The sequence below is a fragment of the Vespa velutina genome, chromosome 8 (genome assembly GCF_912470025.1).
Source record: "Vespa velutina chromosome 8, iVesVel2.1, whole genome shotgun sequence".
In the NCBI taxonomy this organism is placed as follows: domain Eukaryota; kingdom Metazoa; phylum Arthropoda; class Insecta; order Hymenoptera; family Vespidae; genus Vespa; species Vespa velutina.
In genome coordinates this window covers 1,863,533-1,884,869 of record NC_062195.1, presented here as the reverse complement: position 1 = coordinate 1,884,869, position 21,337 = coordinate 1,863,533, and the positions used below count along the sequence as shown (strand labels likewise).

Here is a 21,337-nt window from a genome sequence, read left to right as displayed (position 1 = left end):
AAAGAAAAAACAACAAAAAAATAGATCTATATAAATCACATAATATAATAAATTAAGTACGATTACAAAGTAAATACAATAATTATGTAATATCTTTTGATATAGACAAAGGATTTATACATAAAATTCAGTTTTTGACGACAAATCATATTGGATGGCCTCGTTTTTATACATTTCGATCGTCTGAAACATAAATACATATATATATATATATATATATATATATTTGTTTAATAATCTTACGTTAAAAATCAACATATATTTATCTTATCATACATGCATTTAATTATAATATATTGTTATTTGATTATAATATAATTTTTAGTTTAGCTAGAAAGAGGTAGTATTCGGGGAAGGGGGATGAAGGGAAAGAAGGGAAAGGAGGATTCTCAGAGTTTCTCCAGAGTTCAATCGACCATGAGAAATATGTATTTATAGAAATAAAATTTCACATATATACATACACAGGTAAACACTTACCGCATCAATATCTTTATCCAAATTGGCGACTTGTTTTTCGTGCGAAACTTTGAGTTTTTCCTTTTCGCGTCCTTGCTTTATTTGTACGGTTTTTCTTTCTTGCATGAATTTTTTCGTATTCTGTTCCTTTTTCTCTCGGAGCCTTCGATCCTTATCGCCTTTTGTTTTCAAGGCCTTATCATTCATCACCTCTTTTGCCGTTTCTACGGATACTTTAGCCTGATTTGCATTCATGTCCTTGATATCTCTGTGATCGTAAACAAATATATAAAAATAATTATTCCAATGAGAATAGAAATCACGTGCTCTTTTAAATCAGAATGAAAAATAACTTCTCGGATATTTATCTTTTTTGCAAATGACTTTATGCGGGTGTTGTACAAGATAGAGGAAGAGAAAAGAAAAAAAGAAAAAAAAAAAAAAAAGAAAAACGTAAAAAAGGACTTATAATTATAAATTTCTATTAAATTACTTGTCGTGTTTCGCTTGCAGCTGTTTAACTTGCGACGCTTGAACCACCTCAATAAGCTTTTTGAATTCGTCCCGACCTACTTCCGTTTGAGTTCTCAACATTTCCCATTCCTCCTTTCTATGCTTTTCTACCATTGCCGACCATTGTGCTGTTTGTTCGCTTATTACTTTTTTCACATTTGCATCTTGGATCAATGCATTTTTACTAAGACAATGATTAATAAAATTATATCCATTTTCATACATATATATATATATATATCTATGATCTTTATCATTTATTTTATCTTATAGAAAATGAAAGAAAAAAAAAAAAGGAAAACAGATACTTACTCTTTACCCTTTACTAACTTCTCAATTGCCGAACAATGATTTTTTTGCATAGTTTGTTTTTCCTTTTGATGCTTCTTTCTCATGGTATCCAATTCCTTCAATTGCTTCTTTCCCATTTTATAAGTTTTTTCTCTCTTCAATGTGTCTATCGTGATTGGTTCTGGCTTCCATTCCTCTAAGAATTATCATTTAATTAATTTTGAATGTATATTTGAAGAAAGAAAAAAAGAAAAAAATCAATATTTTAACATCAGATCAAATTTCTTTACCTTTCTTTGCTTCCTCCTCCTTCTTCTTTTTGGCTTCGGCTTTAGCATCGGTCTGTTCAATTCCAAGTCCTTTCATAGTTTCCGCTTGCTTCTCCGCACCTTTACTAAATCCACCCGGATCCGATAGAGCGGCCATGAAATCTACAAGTCATATTTATATTATTTCTCTTTTCGTTTTTGAAAAAGAGGGGAAATACAATTTTCGTATTTCGCACGGGATTACCTTCAAATCCATCTGGCACATAAATCTTTAATTCGATATTACAGAATAACATAGGCAATGCCATTGGAAAGTTAGCTTCAGTTTTCAAAGATATATGCCTATAGCCAGCTTGTAGACCGTCCAGTGGTAAAATTCTTTGACCGAGTAATTTTCCACTTTCTTCGTAGACACCTAAACGTTATTACGTACGATCGAGATTTAAATTAAATAATTGATCATTGGTATAGTTCGATAATAGAATTATAATTAAATTATACCGATTCTGAGAACAGCCAGATCAGGTAGTACAACTTTTCGAAATAGAAATGGTTCCTCGTTGTAAACAGGATTCAAACCATTTCCAGGTACCATTCGAGTTCTAAATTCCTTTTTTATTGTATCAGCTGGTAGACCGTACATATCTACTTCAACGTAAGTACCCACTTTTTTGTCAGATAAGAATTGTCCTGCTATTATCTGTCGTTGTTGATAAACTCTTATTTATAACGTACCTTTTTTCTATTATTTTATGAGGCTATATTTTTTTTTTTTTTTTTTTTTTTTTTTTTTTAAGAACGTCTTACCTGTACAGAGCATTGAGCAGTAATAACACCATCCACGTCTTCGGAAAAAGGATCAAAACTACGATCGGGTCTTCTCATGAAGTCAGGTTTCAATAAGTATCCAGTAGTTCCATTGTACTCAAATTTACCCTGATTTAATTGCATCGGTAAGTCTGGAGTTTGAAAGTTCAATGCGACCATCTGACAGCCAGCGTTCCAGAATACCTAAAAGAAAAAAAAAAAAAAAAAAAAAGAAAAAGAAAGAAGGAGAGAAAAAATCAGATTTCTATAATTATTATTCATCTACGTAAAAAAATTAATTATTGATTCGAAATATAAACTGAAATAAAAAATCGAATTACGAATGTCTAACCTGTGGCATATAATTCGAGGAATCAGCTCTGGTTCCTTTTGGATATATACGACTCATTTGACGTTTGTTATAATTTACGAACTCCACCGAATGTGTTTTTAGATAATTCAAAGCTGCCGTTTCGGAGAAAGAAGACATATTGTGATGTATATTTTTTTCTACGACGACGAAGAGAAAAAAAAAAGAAAAGAAGAAAGAGAATATTAATTTAAAATGATTTAGCTTTAAAGCTTTTAAGAAAAATATAAAAGAATTTTAGTTCGCACGTACTTTCGGCTGTTTCGAAACTTTGGAATTTAATTGGCTGAGCGTAATTAATCATAGACGATAACCAAGGATGACATGCCATTGTACTACCTGTATATTGAATAGGTGGTGCTTCACCCTCTGCACCACCCTCACCTGGTGGTGCACCTTCAGCCGGTGCTACTTCCTCCTAAACATATCGATTACATTTAAAAATTATATAATTAATATCGATAATTATATTGTCATTTTAATTTTCATTTTGATAGAATTGACCTTCGGTGGTTCTGGAGGTGGTGGAGCTGCCGGAGCACTGGCATCCTCGACTACTTCGTCCTTAGCCTCGAATTGTCCCGAACGAAACAATTCAAGCTCTACCTTTTCTACTTCTGGCTTTAATCGTTTATTCTTAATTAATATCTTACGTTTCAATGCACTCGGAGGTGGTAAAAGAGAACCTGGTTCGAGCTAATTTCAAACGAATAAAATATAATCGATTCAATTGTTGATTTTATAATTATATACAAACAAATATCTATAATCTAGTTAATATAATTACCGGATAATCTTTCAAAGGTTCCTTCAAAAGTAAATCGCCCAATATCTCATCGCAATATTTAGCCAATTTGTATTGTTGTTTCAGACAGCAGTGATTCTCAAAGCTGAGAATAATTGGATAATCGGATGTAACAAAAGCTGTATCTCTGAGAGCATAAATGACGTCTTTGAAGAGAATATCGGTACACATTGCTTTTCCATGAGTTATTATGGGTTCCTCGTCTTCACCTTTACCATCCCAACAATCGAGCTCGACGCATCTAAACGGATAAGAAAAGAAAACGGAGAGAGAGAGAAAATGTAAGATTTTTTTTTTTTTTTTTTTTTTTTTTTTTTAGATTATTATAATCTTCATCGGAATGAAGATAGTTCACCTGCAACCAGCTAGCAAGACTTGTCTGTACATTTCAACTGTACTCTTTCCACCAATTTGTCTTCCACTGAGATAAGTATTATGACTAGAATTAATATAATAATGAGATAATGGTTGGTCCATGTCCATCCATTCTTCTAATTTATCGAGAAACACTGGCGCATTTTCGTCCGACATCAAGTAACGAATGAAACCATCCTTTGTCAATCTCTCTACAAATATATTGCTATTATATTTATTTTATCGAATTAATATTTATATACAGATTATTTTTATTTTTAAATATTATAGAACAAAAAAAATTATATATCACATATATCTATATATATATATATATATATATATATAAATAATATATATATATAATTACTCTCAGATTTCGCTTTTTCGTCCGTTTCGTAATCGTTTATTATCTCTATACATCTTTTTTCGTCGTAAAGTGGATACAAAATCTCGTTCAATCTTGGATCCCTTTGTTTTTCATTCATAAAAGTCACCAATTGTTCGAGTCTTATGGAATCGGCTTTTCCTTTTGTTCTGAATAAAAAAAATAAAAAATTAAGAGAAAAAAAACTGATCTTTCTATTAAAAAATAGATTATATTTTTGATACTTACATCGATTGGAAGAGTTCCTCGATATCATTTCTAGGACAGATTTTGAAGTATAAACTATAAAACTTTTCAAAGGTAAACGCGCTCGGTTCGATTTTATCATTCTAAAAAAAATTTTTTACGGGATGATAAAGAATAGAAATAATTAAAATATCGAGTACGTGCAACTGCAAAAGAAATTAGCTCTTAATGAAATTACCTTTCCATTAGGTAAACCCAAGTCGGCTAATCCTTGATAAACTAATTTTTCTGTTTTACCAGAGGCAAAAGTCTTTGATATTACCTTCACCGGAACTTTTCCCTTTGGATCTACTTGACAACTTAATCTCATCCAACTATAAAAAGAAAAAAAAAAAAAGAAAAATAAATAAATAAATAAATAAAAATAACAAATGTAAAAATTTTATCCTTGTAAATTGGTTATGGTTTTAATCAATACATACTGCTTCATTAATTGGATCGTTGGACATACATTACTTGCTTTTGTATTATGTGTAATCAATCGTAAGCCAGCTTGCCAATCCTGTCAATTAATCGTTTAAATATAAACTTTCCATGTCATTGATAAGTTCATATTAATCCTACATATATAATTATTTATATATATATACACACACACACACATACTCATACACACAAATAAATTTCTACCTTCGCTGTTTTTGCATCGGCACATACCACGTGCTGATAATGTATATTAGTATAATCAATGCCTGAACATATAGTTAAACTTTTTTCATCCAATTGCTCTAAATTCCCGTGTTTACTTAACTTGTTACATAATTTTGGATCCTAAATAAAAAATTTGCAAAGAAATTGAAACGATTATGGATATGGTCAAATCAAAGAGTTCATTTTCTAAGTGTAAGTACCTTAGGAGTTCCACCGTAACGAATGTCACTGACCTGAGCCAACTCTATCACATCACCATCCTACATAATATTAAAGGGTATAATGCATGATACTTTTGATTTAATTTTATAAGAACAAATAAAATGGATTTTATCTTTTAAAACTAATGAATATTATCTAGTTTACCTTTCCGTCACTTTTCCAAGAGATAAAAAATCCATACTCATCGACTTTAAACATACAATTAGGCTCGTACTCGGTCGTTTCCTTATCTTCAAACCATCTATCAAATATCGAACCATTTCTCAATAATTCTGGTACTTCTATTCGCCAATTGAATTCAAACTTTTTCGTCATATTTTACAGGTGTTCCTATCAAACAGGGAACGAAGTGAACTTGAGTTTTTCGTGATTGCGAATGAAACGATTTTCAGAACGGTATAACAACTTGCCCTAGACATGCATAACGCAATTAGTTTAATCCAATTTACAATATATGAGGATTCCCTCGTGATCCGTATACGGATCGACCATCGTCCGATCATTGGAATGGAATATCAAAGTTATATAAGCGTTTTCATTATATCAAATCTGTTTCTAATTATGCAAAGAGATCAATCGTTCGTTATATATAACATTTACTTGGATAGATTTTACCAAATACATTCTAATATGGTAAAGTTGATTGCTATAAAGTAAGACAAACTTTGATGTACGGCTTCGACGAGTTCAACCTTGACAACTACGATAGCTATTTTACAACTCGTGTTTAGGAACGTGACGGATTTCGTCGTAATCGAAGTGTTTTGGATTGGTTAAGAAACATTTGATTTTATTTGAACGAATAATTTTACAAATGACACAATATCGATCAAATTTCCATAATAATTAATTATTTATTTATTTGCTGATGTTTCTACATTGCTTGGTACTTGACTATATACGTAAATATATATATATATATATATATATATATATATATATATATATATATTTTTTTTTTTTTTCTTCTTGGATGATCTCCCTAAAAATCGTGTCTTTGTACTGAACTAGATTGTCTTAATTCTACAATGAATAATTTTACATTATTTATATACTATATTTTACAGAAAGGAATGTAGACATTAATTAACGGCTGAAAAATTGTATTCTTCTTTGTGTACAACTCATGTTCTCGACTATATCGCTATTTTACATGATTTATTTATTGATTAATCTTTCCTCTCTTTTTTTTTTTCCTTTTTTTCTCGTTTTACCTTCGTAATATCGCATCTAACTATTCATGTTACAAAAATTTATTCATTAAGTGTTATCTATTTTTATTTCTAACGAAATAAGTTTTACTCGAAGCAAGTTATCGAAGGCTGTAAATGCAATCGTTCCATCATTCGAAATTTGATATTGTACGAAATCCATTTGTCGATTTTTTTTTCCTTATACTGCTTGTAATTATTATTCTAAAAATCGACATTATACTTTTTCCTCTCGATTTAAAAGATGAAACGGAAATATAAATGAATGATCGATGATCTTAGATAACGATGAGTTTATTTTCGAATGACGCATTTAGTTTGGAGATAAGAAGATGCATTTGCTCGATTTGATCGATAAAGATTCCTCGAGAGTATTCATGCATCATCTCGTTCAATGTGATATATATATATATATATATATATATATATACACAACGATTGCGATCCCGATCGATTCGATGATTCATGAAATTATTTCAAAAATATGTTTACATGACATCATGATTGTGGTTTCGAGAGAAGATAATTCGCATTTAATTGAATCGGATTAATCATATCCTGTTGTGGATCCTTCGCCGTTTCTTCCTCTAGATTGTGCATAGGTTCCTGGCAATATTCCTGTCCGCAAAGTTTGCACGCTTCAAAGTGAGGCTTGATGGAGTTCTTTAATTTCTAAAAATAAATATGAAATCGAAGTGAAATAAAGGTGCGCGTGATTACGCTTGTTTATCAATTCAAAGAATTCTGAAATGTTATAACGAAAGATGTGATATACCTCGGAGAAAGTATTGCCGTCGGATTTAATGAACACGTAGATAGCAAAAGCTGGAATGCAAATCAAAGAAAGAGATGCTATACCCCAACCTATAGCTTCCGCCCACCATGGATATTCGTATTCACCGTTTCGATAAGTTGGTGGTTCGTAGTCGATCAAACTGAAAACCCATACAGCCTGAAACGTAAACACAAAGAATTGAAGAATCGATCGATCGATCGATCAAACGATCGAGAAAGGAACAAAAAATTTAATTATTAATAATAATAATAATAAGAAGAAGAAGAAGAAGAAGAAGAAGAAGAAATAATAAGAAATATTTTTACCAGTATGAGAAGGGGTGCCGCTACGAGCCAACAAAATTGAAAATACATGGAAGGTACCCTTCCAGTCATTTCCTTAACATTGTTACATAATCTTCGAACGCCGTAACACCAAGATATGGCAAAGACTTCGAAGAAAGCTAAAAACATGATCGAGAGAGACGCTGCGTAGTGATCTATTAGTTGAAAGAAATAAATTCCACCCTGAAAAAGTAAACAGCATTATAATGAAATGATTCATTTGACATTTACATTATACAAACAATGGACTATCGGTATGCAAAATTGATGATTACCTGCGTGATGTTGGGTAATCCAAAGAGGAAAGAAACTACGCATATCACAAGTACCAACATCTCGTGGCAGAGTAGACGACGTTTAACCCAATTTGGAAATCCATCTTGAATCGATGTCACTACGACTTCGACTATAGCGAACTATAAATGATTAGATATAATGATTAGATTTTTATTCGAAGGTATTAAAAGGTTAACGTTTAAAAACTTAAAAAGTCGAACTTTCATTTACCTGACTGTTCAGTGAAAGGCACACCATCATAAAGAAAAATAATACAGCCCAAAGTTGAGACGCTGGCATCTTGGCTAGAGCTTGCGGATAGATGACGAATACTAGACCAGGTCCTTTAACGGAAATTATGATTTATCTATAAAATGTCAGGAGACTGACGTTAATCTGACGATTATATTCGAGGAGAGATATAAAATTGTATTAAACAAAATATACGTCGTCTCCTTCGAATTTGATTGATCCTTACTTTTCGATCGATTAAAACGATCGATCAAAATAAGAAACTTTTATAATCTAATTGATAATTCGAATTGCAAATATCGACTTACCATCGCTGAGTACTGCTTCGACTGACATGTTTTGTTCTCTTGCGATGTTCCCGATTGTCGCGAACGAAAAGATCCCAACGAGCAAGCTGCTACACGCATTGATCAGAGAAACCGCTACGGTATCCACCAGAATGGTATTGTGAAATTTGTTGTAACTAGCGAAGCAGATCATCGAACCGAATGCGATACCGACGGAGTTGAATATCTGTGCCGCGGCGTTGATCCATACCTTAAAGTCACGAGAACGTACGTGAATCCTTCGACTCAAACAATTTCATTACATAACAGAGATTAGTGTGACATTAACGATGTTTGACTTCAAAGATCGGTCAAAATTCGAAAAAAAGCGAATTCTTTCTAACGGAGAGATCATTAATTAAAATTAAAATTAAAATTAAAAGGTTGATTATGAAGGTTCATTATTATAAAAATTGTTATAGACTATAGGTATGAATATATAGAGAACGTCTATAGATTCCATTTTTTTTTGCCATATACCTTCGCGTCACCAAGTAGTTCCCAGCGTGGATGGAAGAAAAATTGAAGGCCCTTGTCGGCACCTTCGAGGGTGAGGGACCGTGTAAGAAAGACGACAATTAGAAGAAACGGTAGTGTTGCCGTGAGATACCTTACTTGTGCCGATGATTTGATAGATTTCCAAATTGAGAAGTATACCATGATCCAGGCTGTTATCAGACAAGCTACGAGTTCCCATCTCAGTGCTCCAGGTTCCTCGATGCCGCTACTGATCTGAAGGACTTTGTTACTGCAAATAATGGAAAGAAAGAAAAAAAAAAAAAAAAAAAAAAAAAGAAAGAAAGAAAGAATTGAACTATCGTCCCAATAGATAAGGATCAAAAGCACTTAATAAAGGATTTACGCGCGTTTGCTCGGAAATTACTCGAAAAAATCTTCGGACGGTGTCTTCGAGGCATTGAGACGAGTTCGATTATCAATGAAACCATTAATTGGCAACCAACAGGCAGCTGTGTTCCACGAATTATCACAATCTGACCATGGTTGGTGGGCTCTGAACGCAGCGAAAAAGTAATATATAGCGTATGCTATAATCACATTGTGATAGGTCGACATTAGAAAAGATATCACCACTGATGATAATCCGGCTCCTATGAAAAAGAAAAAAAGAAAAAAAGAGAGGGAGAAAAAAAAAGAAGAATAAAAGAATATACACGTGAAAATATTCTTAAGGATAAATGAGTTACCAAGCCTCGATAGAGTTTAATATCGTTAATTAACCAGGTCAAGTTAATGTGACAATTTTTGCACTCATTCTTAGTCTACGCTTTAACGAATTAAACTTCGTCGAGATCAAACGTCAAGTTTTTCGTAATCGTTCTAAATTTCTTATGACAAAATCTAATGTATTTTCTTATTACTATTTAAACTCACCTTTGAAGAGCGGACATATTTGACCAAGGGCACCGATCGGTCCTCGTCTTGTAAATTGTCCTATACTGAGTTCCATATATAATAACGGTACTCCGCAAACTACGAGTATTAGGAAGTAAGGTACCAGAAATACCCCTGCATGTAAGACAAAAAAAAAAAAAAAAGAAAGAAAGAAAGAAAGAAACATTAAATCATCTGAAAAATTATATTAAATTCTTGATTTAGAAAATTTCCCAATCAGTTAAATTTTCTCAATCTATCGAGAACTTAACAAAGACTTATCGTAAATTGTATTTGAATATATTTTTGATTCGATGAACTTGAATACCACGATATATCATAACGAACAACAAAGATTTTTTATTTGTTTAAGTTAACAGCCAGATTTATTAGGTAACCGATATTAAATCACTACGATGGATTTATTAGATGCTTCGTTAAGGCAACTCGTACGTAATGCTACTCTACATTAATCGTCGCATCGTGGGTAGTTCCAAGGTCACTGGATATAACTCTTTATTCGTAATAAACGATGATCACTGTTACGGATTACGATTTAATTTAACAGGAAAGAATAGTCTCGAGTATGGCGAAGTAAATTGGGAAGGCAAATTAATCCATTCTTTTAAAAAAGTACCGTATGCGATACATTTAATAATATAATTAGTGTATCATTTGTAAAAACCCCGGAAGATCGTTTTGAATTGTTTTCCCGAATAATCATACAAAATTTATATCCGTTGGCAAATGAATCTTATCGCTAAGAGACAGGTGTTATCTCGGGAAAAATTCAATCTCCTTCAAGGAATATAACGCATTATTCCAAGAAATAAATCAATCAAATATAATTATCAAATATAATTATCTTTCTAATAAATTTCTAATAATATATCTCTTTTTATTCGTGATCAATTTATAATTGTTATATTCACGATTATTCTAATAATAAGATACACGTGAGAAAATTTAAATGGTTACAACAAGTCGAAGTACTAATCCCTCTCCCCTAACCTATTCCTCCCGTTCTCCCCCCACCGCCACATAGATACGATGGGCACAAACATAACGTTTTGATCACGATGTTTGATCTCTATCATTATGTTTCCTCGTAGATTTTCAAGACCGAATCTTTTATCTCTTTAACATCTCTTAATATCTCTTTAACGAGCATCCGAGAGCTTGAGAATAGTACTTATTTCTCGTCGGTGCAAATCAGTCCGCGGCATCCGATCTCATTTTCCGGCTGCACGGCTCTCTGTCTATCTCTCTCGCTCTCTCTCGCTCTCTCTCTCTTTTTCTCTCTCAGTTTCTCTTTCCATCTGTCTGCCTCTCTCTCTCTCTCTCTATCTTTCTCTCTCTCAATTCAAATGAACGGTGAGACCGAACAAAATTATACTCTCGGTCCGATTATTTCCACCGGTGTCATTGAAATCATTTACGGTGTTACGCTCCTCCGGTGTAACCGAGTTCTATCAAGGTCATGTATCAAGTTCCAAGAGAGAGAGAGAGAGAGAGAGAGAGAACGAATTGCGCCACTACGTCCGGAGGACGAGTGCTCTTTCAGACTTTGAAGATTAACAGCAACAAGATACAAAAGAGAGAGAGAGAGAGAGAGCTCGATTACGTTAAGGATATCTCGAAGTATCTATGTACTTAAGTAAGTACGTACGTACATATATACCCATATATATATATATATATATGTATGTGTGCATGTATGTATGCAATTAGGTATATATGATAACAATTCTGTTTTAAATTCCTTGGCCTCGAATTTTCATGCAAGTCTCATTTAAAACGTGTTCTATGATAAACACGCAAAACACATTCTATGTGTATATACATATTAGCACTCTATGTTCAAATATTACTGTACCTTCATAATAACTTTAATTCTCGTTGACGTAATATTAGAAAATGTATACATATATATATATATATATATATATATATATATATATATATATATATATAAACATGTACTTTATATTTACCGTCGGATATAATTTTGTATTACTCATGAATATGGTATGGAACTACTATTTAATTGGCCGGAACCGACCGGTGAATGTCGAGGAATAATGAATTAAAAATTTTATCTATGAGTTTCATGGATTGATTCATATTTTCAAGTTATCGATTGAATATAGCGGCTGGGGAGGGAGGGAGCCAAAGGAGGAAAGACAGACAGAGAGAGAGAGAGAGAGAGAGAGAGAGAGAAGATCAGAAAAATAAAATAAAATATTACTTCTAAAAAGTTACTAACTACATTGGTTAACAACTGTAGTAATTCTTCAACTCGAATAGATTAAGAATGAAAAGAAATCATCATTTGTCATCATGTTAGAAAATAATTCTCGAATTTGATCTCATCCATTCACTTTTTTGTGTACCATTCTTTACAATCCTAATCTCTTAACGTACATATGTATCTCGTAATACCTTCGGTAGCGTCTTATGTTCTTTAGATTTGTTATCTTGCAAAAAGAAAAAGAAAAAGAAAAAAGAGAGAAAAAGAAAGAAAAAGAGAGACCGACTCTTAGGAGTATTTAGAACTTACAATGCCTTAAAGTGATCACAGGTGTCCGTGACGTATTTCGCACAATCGATGATGCGAAAAATAAACGTCGTCTCTCTCTCTCTTTCTCTCTCTCTCTCTCTCTCTCTCTCTCTCTCTTATCATCATGACTCTAATCACGAAAGATACGTGACGACACAAGGAGAGTTTATTTGACGTAGGCGAATCTGTTTTTGGATCTTTCAAATGACGTAACGATAATCTACAAAAAGGTATTCGCACGAGATAAGTAATATTTAGTGTGAATGTTCGTGTTTATTTATTTGTTTATTTATTTACTTTTAATACCTTTCTTCGTCTTAAATCTTATTGAATATGAAGTATAATCATATATTATATACTATACTGTACTATACTGTAATATGTAATATAATAAAATAAAATAAAAAGAGAAAGACAGCGTATAAATATATATATATATATATATATATATATATTATTTTATTTTATTTTATTTTATTTTATTTTATTTTATTTTATTTTATTTTATTTTATTTTATTATATTATATATTTTACTATACCTTTTTTATATACTTTTATTATACTATTATAGTAATAGTATATAAACTTTTAATATTTGTTTATAAAAAAAAAGATAGGTGTATATATATATATATACGTGTACGTGCAAATATACTCACCACCACCACTTTTGTAACACAAATAAGGAAACCTCCAAACGTTTCCTAAGCCGACTGAGTAACCGATACAAGCAAGGACGAATTGAACTTTATTAGCCCAATGTGGTCTTCTAGGTTGTCGATAATCTCCAGGATCCTCACCTTCGCCATCGTCGTAACTCGTACACGTGGATAGATCATCCTCGATGGAGCTGAACAAACAAACGTGACAGTTTCGAGTCGAGTTGTAGAAAATAAATAGGATCATGTAAATGGAATAATACGAGAATAGATAGGTAGCGTTACAAACGGTATGTACATCGATATGTATTTTTCATTATTCCAGAAATAGAAGGTCTCTCACGCATGGTATTTCATCTGATAAATATTTTCTTAACTAATAACGTCACGAATAATTTAATCGTAAGTTTCAAATTCAGGACAAGGCAATCCTCGTCGTTCGGTCCTACTTTTTCTTTATCGATATTCATGGTAATATAGACAATAAAGAAGATTAGATAGACACGTTCGTTCGTTCGTTCGTTCGTTCGTTCGTTCATTCGTTCGTTCGTTCGTTCGTTCGTTCGTTCGTTCGTTCATTTTTAACGAGTATTTCAACGTTATGTTGCCATTATTATCGGTAAGCAGATGTGCAAGCATAAAATTGATTCGCGTCAAAATATCAGGTTGCAGGCCACGCAGATGTCATTAAATATGTCTTGGATTAACATACGACACGCGTGTAACAATCCGTGTTCGTTCGATTTCTTTCATATTCAAAAGCCGCTCTTTTTAAATGTTCGCATTAGAAAAACTAGAAATCATATTCAAAGGAATGTAACATCGCCATACATATACTTATCTGGAATTATAATTAAAGTGATTCATAGTGCTCGTATTTATTTTGTAAATACATAACCATATACTGCCAATATAAATATAAATTTCTTCTTTCGTAAATCTTTATGAATAAGGATACAGATAAATGATTTTTTTGATTCATTATAATAGCATGTAATGTTATGCGCGAATAGAAAAATAGAAAAAAAAAGGAATATTTGTATGAAATAACGAAAGATTTAGAAATTTTGTTAAACTTCTTCAAACGAGTTTGTTTACGTCTCTCTCTCTCTCTCTCTCTCTCTCTCTCTCTCTCTCTCTCTCTCTCTCTCTCTCTCTCTCTCTCTCTCTCTCTCTCTGACTCTCTGGAGGAATTTCTCGTGTGAAGAGGAAAGCCTTGTTAAAGGGTAAGTAGATCGAGTAGGATCAATTAAGTAGAGAAACGCGTTCCGTGCTATGACCTTGTCATACTCGATATATCTACTTATATCATATTATGTAAGTGGTAAAAATTGAAAAAACAAAGAAAAGAAAAAAAAAAAGAATTTTGTGTGCCTTTTTTTTTTTTTTTTTTTTTTTTTTTTTAACCGAACCCCTCTCTACAATAATTATTATTTATAATACGAAGCGCACGAAACAGGCGCTGCTGTGTGTCAGGGCTTAAACGATCAAACGAGGAGTTACGATCGTATATATATATATATAAATATATATATACATACATACATACATACATACATACATACATGTACTCGATACTCGACGAGAAACTACTTAAACGTATGTACATAACATTAATGAATACATACGCACAACTGGGTACATATTTTCTCGCCCGGCATATGTTTTTTTTCTTTTTTTCTTTTTTAATAATCGACAATTTATATCTACTTCGAGGGATAAGAGGTGGAGATGGAGGGGACAGGGAACGATGAGTATGCATATAAAAATAATATTATATGTAAACGAACGTATAACACGCATTAATCATGTTTTGTCGATATGAAAGGAGTTAGTCCAAGTATATACGCGTTGGGGAACATTTCTAACGAGCGACACATCAATCTTCTTAGGAATAATTAAAAATTCTTTTTAATATCTACATAATACTCTTTGTGCGTATGTATGGCAAGGAGGGAAGGGAGAAAGACGTTCCTTGATAGATCTTTCTTGGAAAAAAATAAGAAAAGAAAATAAAGAAGAGAAAAAAAAAAGAAAAAGAAAAGAAAAGAAAAATAAGCAGCAATAGTTTTCAACGTAGGTGCATGCGTACATACATACAATACGTACATACTATACATACATATTATACATACAAAGAGTTCGAAATGCAAAAACATGACATCGCTTTAAATATAACGTATACCATCATTTACAATGAAAGAAACAGGGCAGCTACAACAATGTATGTACACCTACTTGCAACAAAAGTACGGGGCTTACATTGTACACCTATTATCCACTTACGTCTCTGGGACAATACGGCGGAATTGCAGTCTCTGGATGACGAGACCACGCTTCACTAGTAGTTCAGAAGTACACCTCATCTATCTATCTTTCTCTTTCTCTCTCTTTTCCTCTCTCTCTCTCCCTCTCTCTTTTTCTCTTTCTCTCTATCTCTTTCTCTCTTTCTCTATCTATCTATCTATCTATCTTTTTCGTCGGCATAGAATTTCTCAACTAAAATAAAAGGAGTACAGCAGAAAGTTTGACTTTTAGCTATCTCTAAGAGAGAAAAAGATTTTTGTATCTTTCAAATTTTCTCCACCACTCTTTTATCTCGTAATAAATGTAACGCGCGACATTTATTACTATTTCTCTTGACACATGCAATAAACATTTATTAATCGTTATATTGTTTACCCTAAAACTGCTTCTCTTTTAGCTTTAACGCGTGGCGAACGAAAATGTTAACGCGTATGTATCTGTATGCATGTGATATGTATGCATATACATATATATACATATATGTATATATATATATATATATATATATATATTTGCAATAGAAGTTTAAATCATAATCCTCGGGTAAACAAGCCACAAAGAAGTAACACTCACGAAGTATATAAAACTTTGAGAGAACCGTGTCAAAAATATGTATTCATATATATATATATTATATATATATGTGTTATATATATATATATATATATATATATATATATATACAATATATATACGAATGTATGTACTTATGTAGGTATACGAGCACGGAATCGTTTTTCTACCTACAACACCTAGAGATTCCAATTTTAAACTGACATACGAATCAAGAAGTGGTCTTATTTTTATGCCAACACAAGTTACCGAGCCACCTTCTTTCGTTATAATGTTTGTTCATCGCATTAACGAGTGGCCGCGAAAACTCTCGTGACATTCATACCTCTTCTCCTCGTTCTCGTATCCTTTCCTTTTTCGTTTCTTTCTTATTTTCATGATAAATTGGTATTATCGCGTTTCCCATTTTATATTTTATTTTCGAAGAAAGAAAAAAAAAATGATTTATTTTAATTGGTTCATGTTTCTTAATCCGCAATAAATCGTTAGGATCGTATGATTTATCATGCACTAATTTTTTCGTTTTTTCGTTTTTTTTTTTTTTTTTTTTTTTTTTTTTTTTATTCACTCGATTTCAGTAGATTGGCTAACAAATTTCGTTGAAAATTAATATCTTTACGTTTGAAATAAGGCTCGTTTTATTTTCCTTATTAATCGTCGAAACTAAAAATAATTTGTTTTTTTTTTTTATGCAAGAAAGCAACTCGTTTTATTTATATATCATTCATCGGAATAAATATAGTGTTTGTTTAAAATAGATACGCATATAAATTTAAATCAGTGTGTACACTACGTGTTAAAGAAACGCTCAAAGTTAGCGTATGCTTCATACACATGACGGCAGGTTGACGCTCAGTTGAAAAAAAAAAATAGAGAAATGTGACATCTTTATGACAGGGATGTGCTCTTTCATGGATGATGGAACCATGCAGAATGAGATAGATTATTTAACTATCTCAAACATGACGTGCTTTAATTCTCATATCGCTTAAGAATCTCGTTTCCGTATTTTGTCTGAGAAAATTGTAAGTGAAAATCGAACCGTATTTTAAAACATCACTAACGGATACTATGTATTCGTAAATCTTGTTATGTTGAAAATCGATCGATTTGAACGATGAAGTAAATATCGGATTTTTTCAAAATATTAAACTAAACAAATGCCATGTGTTAAGATTAACAAAGCACGTGCATTATTATAATGCATCGCAACATTTATTACGCATGCATTATAACACTATTTTTTTGTTAATATATATATATATATATATTTTTTTTTTTTAAATAAAAATACAAGCTATTTTTCGTATGAATTGTTATGAGCAATAATTCCGATGATTAGTTTCAGCAAACTAAGGGACAAAAAAGAGCAAAAAATATATGCACTCTTTTTGTTCTTCGATATTCAGGTCAATTTTTCGTTTCACTGATGATTTCTACAGAGAGTAAAAGCATTAGAAGTTTGACTTGGACGAATAAGATTTAATGAAATACCAATAGAAAAAAGGGAAAGATATCGTAATTCATATCGAAGATTTCGCGAAGATGCTAGGATAGCGAGAGGATCGTAGGTAATGTGGTCACTTACGGCGGCGGATGTACCAAGTTAAGAAGCTCCGACGGCGAAGTAGGAACTCTACGTATCGTGAGCTTCCGCCCGTCAGAAGAGCCCATGCCGATCGATGCTAGAGAGCGTATGGAAACGGAATCGGTGAATGGACGACCAACCTGGCCGTTGCCATCAGAAAAAACGATTGAGGCCCAGCTAGCGGCTGGTGGTTGATGTTGATGATAATGATGGTGGTGTTCGTCCATCGTGGCGTTTGATTTCAACGAACGCATACTTGGGTAACGATGGTGACGAGTAACGTGATGATCGACGCCACGAGTGCTTCTTCCCGACTGCTCGTTCGATCTGAAAAAAGAAAAAAAAAAAAAAAAACAAAAAAAAAAGAAAAAATTTCAATTCTTCCGAATATCGTGTTCTTTCGTATTGCATCGTTGTTACGTAATTAAGCAAATATAGAATTTCCAGAATTCAAAAACAAATAACGATAGTGTCTCGTATCACTTTAATAATTGATCCATCTTGAAATCTTTTTACCAACGAACAGATTTGTCGTCATTGATTATCGAGAAAAATATTAAAAAAAAAGATGGAGAAAAAAAAAGAAAAAAAAAAAGAAAAAAAGAAAAGATATTAAATATATTAGAGAATATCGAAGTATTACATGATCGGTCTCGATTGATGAAGTCTCGGTTGAGACCTGTCGTGAACACTGTCGGTACTGCCGCTATGTCCGCTGGAACCTAATCTGAGTTCGGGATCGTATCCAGTGAGAATCTTGGCTTGGCTGATCCTAGCCTTCCTGGAAGAGCCAGCGGAACTCAAAAGCCGACCCCTCTCCTCGCACGGTGAATCTGAATCGACATCTTGCTGTGACTCTCGATGATGACCGTGAATAAGGTGATTATGCTGATTCTGATGATGCTGCTGCTGCTGCTGCTGCTGCTGTTGCTGCTGCTGCTGCTGTTGATGATGATGATGATGAGGATGATGATGATGAGAATGAGGATGGTGATATTGTTGCTGCTGGGCACTTTTAACGACATCCGGATCGACGTCGTCCGAACCATCCTCTTCTTCATGCATCGTGCTCATCTTTCGAACACTTTGTAAACGTCCGTTGTTGCCGTGTTGTTGTTTAGTTGGTTGGCAATTTTTATTGTTGCCAACGTCGGTAATCGTCAGAGGACCACAGTTACTGTGGCTGCTACTTGCGCCGCTACCGTTACTGCCGCCGCTGATGTCCATAATAGCATGACTCTCAGGTAGAATCTAGTCGTTTCAAGCGTATCAACCCTGAAACACTGAGGTGGATGAACCGCTTGAGCGAATTACGTCCGGTATCTACGTTCCACGTGCGAGTTTAACTTGTCTTTTCTCTCTCTTTCTCGCTCTCGCTCCTTCTTGTATTTTTTTCTCTTTGAGGAGGATCGAGTTATATTCGCTGCGTATTTAGAAATAAGAGCGATTTTATTTTATCTTTTTCAAACGTATAGTAACATAATTCTTTGAGAATTTATAAAATTGTAAAAAGAAAAAGAAAAAAAGAAAAAGAATTATTCATCAATATCTAGTGTTTTCAATTTATCTATATGATATAATAATTATTGATCGTTGGAGTAAAATAATAAAACTGTATGTTATAAATACGTAATGCTTTAATGCTAAGCTATTTGCTCTTTATCTTTAAGTAAGAAAGCTTAAAGCTAGCTCACATAATAAAAGATATGAAATATTTATCTCATATCGGTTAAATAAAAAGTCTTATATTTACTTCGTATAAAAAAAAAGAAAAAAAAATCAAGAGAAGTATATTCTTTTAAATCGCGATAAATCGTGATAATGTCATTATAGATATATTGCATCGATGTATTAACGGGATCGACGTGTCAAAATATTGATCGATCTCGAACTATCAAGATCGAAAATAAAGAAGATAAATTTGCTAGAAAATACATAAGTGTTAAAACATTTAAACAGATTTTCTTTATAGTTCATATATATATATATATATCGTTAAAATATCGTTAACATATCATTTTGCTCTCTTTTTCTTTCAAACTAAAAAAATTTAATCTTAAACATAATCTAAAAAGAAAAATGTTTTTCATTAGATCGTAATCGTAAATTATGAAATATTATAAATATTCAAGGAAAAAAAAAAAGATGATGTTAGAGAACGAATTAGAGAATGCATTCGTTAGCAATATCTTTTTTTCCTATAATATTTCCTGTACCAATTATGATCCTATTTTATTAAACGTTAAAGGGAAAACATTTTATTACGTTATTAGAGGAGGATAAATAATAAAAAAAGTTTCCTCTTAAAAATTGAAAAATCTCTAAACTGCATTATCTAAATGACATCGCGTTGTTATGGGCAATATGATTTAAGAATAAAATATATATTTTTATAAGATAGATCGTTGATTAACGTTCATTTTGATCGATCCTTTTGCATGGTAAAAAAAAATATTCGCAAGAGAAATGAAAAATCGAAAATCCTGTCGACGATAACGTTCTCTTCGGTTATATTCGAACCGATCCGCACCCACGACTCAACGACCATCGAGTCCTATCATCGTGGATCAGAATAACGAGGGGAAGGTCGATTCATATGGCCGGTTAATGAAAACGTCAAGAAATTAGACGACTATACAAAGGAAAATACTGCGAAACGCGATAAACGGATTTAATCTCTAGAATTGAAACAAAAGAGAAAGAGAGAGAGAGAGAGAGAGAGAGAGAGAGAGAGAGAGAGATGCTCCTTACGTGGAACGCCGTGGATGAAATCACGTGTTATCAGGTGAAATACCTGTCACATCGCAGGGGGCCTCGACCGGATTAAGTGCATTCCAATAGCGCGACTGAAACCCATGAGTGCCTTCTCTCTGACGAAGGTACAGATAACATTTACTCGTACACGTAGAGAGCGAGAGAGAAAGGCAAAAAGAAGAGAAAGAAAGAGAAAGAAACACGTATAAGTGTGAGGAAGAAAGAAAGAAAGACAGAAAGAGGGAGAGAGAGAGAGAGAGAGAGAGAGAGAGAGATAGTTGTTCGTAGAGGCACGGCACACAAACACGTGTGCGTCGGCACGAGATAATTAATAAAAAAGAAAGACACTTTCGAATAGCGCCGCGAGAGAACGTCCGTGGCGAGAGCGAATTTCCGGTGTGGGCGGAGATAGGATCCAAGGAGAAAAAATCAAAAGGACGATGGTTCGAACGAATCGTTAGGGTATAGAATAAAAGAAAAAAAAAGAAAAGGGGGAGAGGAAGGAAAAAAAGGACAGGATGAGTCGTAACGCGAGCCAACACGTTGGACACACACGACACAACGTCGCGCGGCGTTGTGTGCGCGCCGATCGCGTGCCGCGACTCGCGAGCATGAGCGCGAGCGCGAACGCGAATACAGCGCATCGAGCACGCAAGCGCGCTGTCGCGTACGAAACGCCGCCAACGCGTCGCACGACTGCGCACAACGCTGCCGATGATAAGCCAAATGCTCCCAAGTCGATCCGATCGTTCCCGACTCTAATCGGACATTGCCGAGCAATCACGCGTGAACACTACGATGATTACAAGTCTCTTAGGATCAAGGACCGACGTACGGTCGCGATCGAAAGCATATAAAAATTAAAGATATTCGCGAAACTTACAAGTGATCATTTGTTACATTGCTATAATTATATTTGGTTATTTTGAATCAAAGCGTAGATC

General features: G+C 33.3%; 2 protein-coding genes across 4 annotated transcripts; both read right to left on the bottom strand.

The window, feature by feature from the left end:
- Positions 1 to 21: 21 nt before the first annotated feature.
- Positions 22 to 5,777, bottom strand: LOC124951337 (1-phosphatidylinositol 4,5-bisphosphate phosphodiesterase-like). Its single transcript, XM_047499600.1, has 20 exons — positions 5,520 to 5,777; positions 5,354 to 5,413; positions 5,133 to 5,273; positions 4,925 to 5,004; positions 4,681 to 4,816; positions 4,485 to 4,585; positions 4,239 to 4,405; positions 3,870 to 4,080; positions 3,497 to 3,755; positions 3,214 to 3,405; positions 2,962 to 3,127; positions 2,692 to 2,849; positions 2,340 to 2,543; positions 2,034 to 2,232; positions 1,777 to 1,947; positions 1,554 to 1,694; positions 1,285 to 1,459; positions 953 to 1,156; positions 481 to 727; positions 22 to 183 (listed from the first exon to the last, which is right to left on the bottom strand). The coding sequence occupies exons 1-20, from the start codon at positions 5,688 to 5,690 to the stop codon at positions 115 to 117; spliced, it is 3,252 nt and encodes a 1,083-aa protein (XP_047355556.1). The 5' UTR covers positions 5,691 to 5,777; the 3' UTR covers positions 22 to 114.
- A 507-nt stretch (positions 5,778 to 6,284) lies between these two features.
- Positions 6,285 to 21,081, bottom strand: LOC124951338 (sodium- and chloride-dependent GABA transporter ine). Of its 3 annotated transcripts, none has more exons than XM_047499601.1 (13): positions 20,391 to 21,081; positions 18,283 to 18,922; positions 17,640 to 17,966; positions 13,172 to 13,362; positions 9,952 to 10,086; positions 9,443 to 9,668; positions 9,040 to 9,307; positions 8,542 to 8,770; positions 8,213 to 8,325; positions 7,981 to 8,121; positions 7,688 to 7,888; positions 7,362 to 7,538; positions 6,285 to 7,258 (listed from the first exon to the last, which is right to left on the bottom strand). In XM_047499601.1, the coding sequence occupies exons 2-13, from the start codon at positions 18,864 to 18,866 to the stop codon at positions 7,085 to 7,087; spliced, it is 2,766 nt and encodes a 921-aa protein (XP_047355557.1). In that variant the 5' UTR covers positions 18,867 to 18,922; positions 20,391 to 21,081; the 3' UTR covers positions 6,285 to 7,084. The 3 variants fall into 3 exon arrangements, with proteins under 3 accessions (XP_047355557.1, XP_047355558.1, XP_047355559.1); XM_047499602.1 differs by having other exon boundaries at positions 20,434 to 21,081; XM_047499603.1 differs by lacking the exons at positions 17,640 to 17,966; positions 18,283 to 18,922; positions 20,391 to 21,081 and adding an exon at positions 15,458 to 15,614.
- Between the last annotated feature and the right edge of the window lie 256 nt (positions 21,082 to 21,337).